We start from the raw sequence: 3,543 nt of genomic DNA, 5'->3' as shown, positions 1-3,543 counted from the left end.
AAGAAAAATGTGTATAAGCTTATATCTAACCAGGAACATACATACTAGTTTACATTGCACATTATTTCATGGAAGAAAATAACCGAGAATTTAAAACTATTCAAGATGAAATTTTAAAACAGAATTACACTTTAAATTTGTGAATCAAACATGAATAAAAACAAATCAGTACCTCGACATTTTTCTGGTCATATATAAGCATATAGTTTATAACGTTGATAAATTCACTATCATTTCCTTTTTTGGCAAAAAGCTTCAAGGCATAATGTCCTTCATCAGGAATATTGACCTCAACTGTGAGTTTATTTGGAGATATCGTGCATGTAGATATTTTTTCTGTATTAACTGAAGATTTCATACTCATTATATTTGTTTTAAACTCGTATTTTCCGTTGTAATCAAATCGGATTTTCACAGTTTCTTTGGGTGAAATGTAAATATGTCCATACCCATGAGATGCAGGTCTGACACCGTATCTCATGCAGTGAGGTGTTGGCCCCCAACCAATCTCAGGAGTATCTGGTAATGGGAACCGTTCATCGTGTAAGGAACATTTATTACAAGAAAACTTGAATTGACATAATAGAGACTCGGTATTATGACCTCCTTTCTCACTCAAAGTTCTTCCGTCAATGTCAAGGACATACGTTCCTGGAACTGGAAAATCCACGTCAAACACAACTCGCGAATTAGCACGACTCATAAATACATATTTCCTAAGATCTGATGGAGACTGTGAATTTGAGCTATCATTATGTTCAGTCTCTGTTTTATTCATAGGTTCTGTATTTCGGATTTCATCTTTCTCTTTAGAATTTCTTTGTGTCAGTTCTCCACCTGATCTAGTGGTTGTAATGCCTATGCTTCTCAGCGTGTCAGTTTCCACGTTTTCATTCTTTGCCTTTTTGCTAATTAATTTATAATTAAGAACAGTGTCCTGTGAATGTTTTTTGTCAATAAACACCTCCACACTTATTCTTCCCTGATCCACTTTCAATTTTCCAAGTGTAGGTTGAACGACTTTGACCCCCATTTCGAAACATTTTCGTCTACAGTTTGGCCTAGAGAGAAAATCATGCTTTGTGACTGGTGTATACAACAACTGCCATTCCTGTTCTTTGGGAAAACACCACTGTATTAAGTCATCGGGATCAATGAAAAAATATAAAGACTTCCACTAAAAAAATAAAAGAAACGTAAAATACCATGCTCAAAATATCAAAATAAGATTTCAAGCATATTTTAAGTTTTCTAAATGATTGTTCTTGTCTTTCTGAAACCTTAGAATTAGTAGAAATTCCAAACTCCAGCTGGACAAATCTCCATTCTTCTTTTACGAACACGGCGTTCCATTTTCCTTTGACTAGTTTTTTCTCTGCCCAGCCAATTTCAAAGTTGTCATCTTTCTTAAGTCCTTCGATGGTTACACATTTCAAATCAACACATCTAAAACAAAGATAAAAGGCTTCATCATTATTAGCTTTGAAGAGTGTAATCAAGTACATCTATTGCTTGATCCAGAATATACCAACGGAGTGTTCTATGTTAATGAATATTTGCACAAGTTGACGCACTTGCATAAATTCGTGAAAAAGTCAGCAATATGAGAATTTCTATTTGTAATGTCCCTAAGATCTCCTTTTGGTGTGTTCTTCGCTCCAGCTTTGGAAAACTCTTGGCTACTGAGGTCCAAGTTAATAACCAGGTAGATATGCTTTCTCCATGTCTATTTTTTAGTCCTTTGGTAAGACTTTCTGCGAGGGATTGATAGGATCCCAGTTCTTTTGTAGAAACCTACTTTTACAAACGTTTCTCGATTTATTGACAATGGAATTGTACATTCGGTTCTAGGAATAACATTAGTAAAATTCAGACAAATATTTGATACTTTATCTCAACTTCAAACTGTCCAAATATTTTCAATTCTTTCATTTATAAAAGCAATACATAATGCAATAACACTACGTATATTTATTTATTGAAGTACGACTACTTAACTAATTTACCTGTAGGTTCATTCATTGTCCTTCACCTCAGAATACTAACCTGTTGATGAGCATTTTTGGTTGCCTCCCGGAGCAAATCCTTGTTGAAAATATCTTTTCGTGTGGTCGTTGGGGGCAGGGGTTTTACCCCAGGTCTCTGTATTGTCTGAGGTTTAACCTGAATTGTTCTGTCAGTGTTTCCATCACTTTCTCTCTTTCGATATCTATCCTGAAACATATTCTTGCTATGAATTTGGCTGTAATCTATCGCGTTTTGCAATAATTCAGGCGGTTATTTTCATTAAAAATTTATAAGCTGTCTGTTTAGGTAATTGATTTATGCGACTGGAATGGTCAAGAATGTAGGAAACTAAAGCCATACCTGTTTTGGAGGAGATGATTTATCCTCGGATTTACTGCTATTTCCACCCATTAATTCTACATACAGAAGTTAAGTTTTCTGAATTATATCTACGATAGTGTAAAAAAAATAGGGGTTATATAATTTTACTAAAATTAATAATATAATTCTTAAAATTAAATATAAAACCGCTTAGAACATGCATTCAATTACAATATTGGAAAAAGATAAGTAAATGAATTAAATCAAAACTTTACCTCTTTCAACAATTCCAGGTTAACCTTTCGTATCCTCGTCCATTTTTGTATTTTCTAAAGAGTATTAGGCTTGACAACAAGAAGGACTACATAGGGTAACAAGTTCAATTAAAGAACAAACAAAATTTCAAATCCCTATATCAATTTGTGAATCGTACATATCTGCACAATACTTCAATACTGGAGAAACATAGGTATTTGATTGAAGCAAGCAAATAGGGTTTTGATCACAACATTAAAAAAAAATTCCTCTCGAGAACCCAATGTTCTTTATGTAAGTATGATTAATGGTCAAATCTTGTCTTTTTTGTTTCATTTTGAAAAGTGCAAGTTCTCGAATTCCATTTTGACAATAACGAGACAGCAGAGCATTCAACAGTTTGACAGATATTGCATTCAATTCAGAAGCAGGCATTGGAACTAACCGTGGTTTTTATATTCTTTTTATTTACTAAGCCCGTTATATCAAAGCAACCACAGTGTATGTGCCGAGAGAAACATAAGCACTTCCAATATATTTTCATATTTAAGTATAAGTAGACATATGAAGGTGAGAATTTCCAATTTAAGTTTGAATACTCCTAGGTGCTTTTACCGTTTTGTAATGCCTTTTTGTGTATTGCATTTCTTTACTTATGTACAGAGAATTTGTGAAATTATTGATGAACAATACAATCACCCTTTATATCAGTCTGACTAAAACCAGATCCTTCTATTCACTTCTTAAGTGAAACAGTAGGGGCTGGCTTTAGTCAGACTGCCTTTGTATCAGCTTAAACTTAGATGCAGTAAGTTTTGACATTTCTCAGTAAAATGTGTTTTTTTTTCAATTTTCAGACACAAATAAGGAATTTTAACGCAGTTATAACGTGTTGCCATATTCGAAAATACGTTCATTTAAAGCTAATTACCATATATTCTAAATAAATAATTCGCCCTG

The 3,543-nt window shown here is 33.4% G+C and overlaps 1 protein-coding gene across 1 annotated transcript; it reads right to left on the bottom strand.

Annotated features, from left to right (window-relative positions):
- Positions 1–172: 172 nt before the first annotated feature.
- On the bottom strand, positions 173–2,432 carry LOC134273972 (hillarin-like; the record flags this gene model as incomplete). Its single annotated transcript, XM_062756200.1, has 5 exons — positions 2,368–2,432; positions 2,047–2,214; positions 1,571–1,794; positions 1,281–1,446; positions 173–1,177 (listed from the first exon to the last, which is right to left on the bottom strand). Coding segments are annotated over exons 1-5 (1,614 nt in total), but the record flags the coding sequence as incomplete, so codon positions are not given.
- Positions 2,433–3,543: the final 1,111 nt, after the last annotated feature.

This window comes from Saccostrea cucullata, unplaced genomic scaffold (genome assembly GCF_032062105.1).
Source record: "Saccostrea cucullata isolate Sc308-1 unplaced genomic scaffold, CSIRO_AGI_Scuc_v1 ctg7876, whole genome shotgun sequence".
NCBI lineage: Eukaryota > Metazoa > Mollusca > Bivalvia > Ostreida > Ostreidae > Saccostrea > Saccostrea cuccullata.
This window is presented reverse-complemented; position numbering and strand designations above follow the sequence as displayed.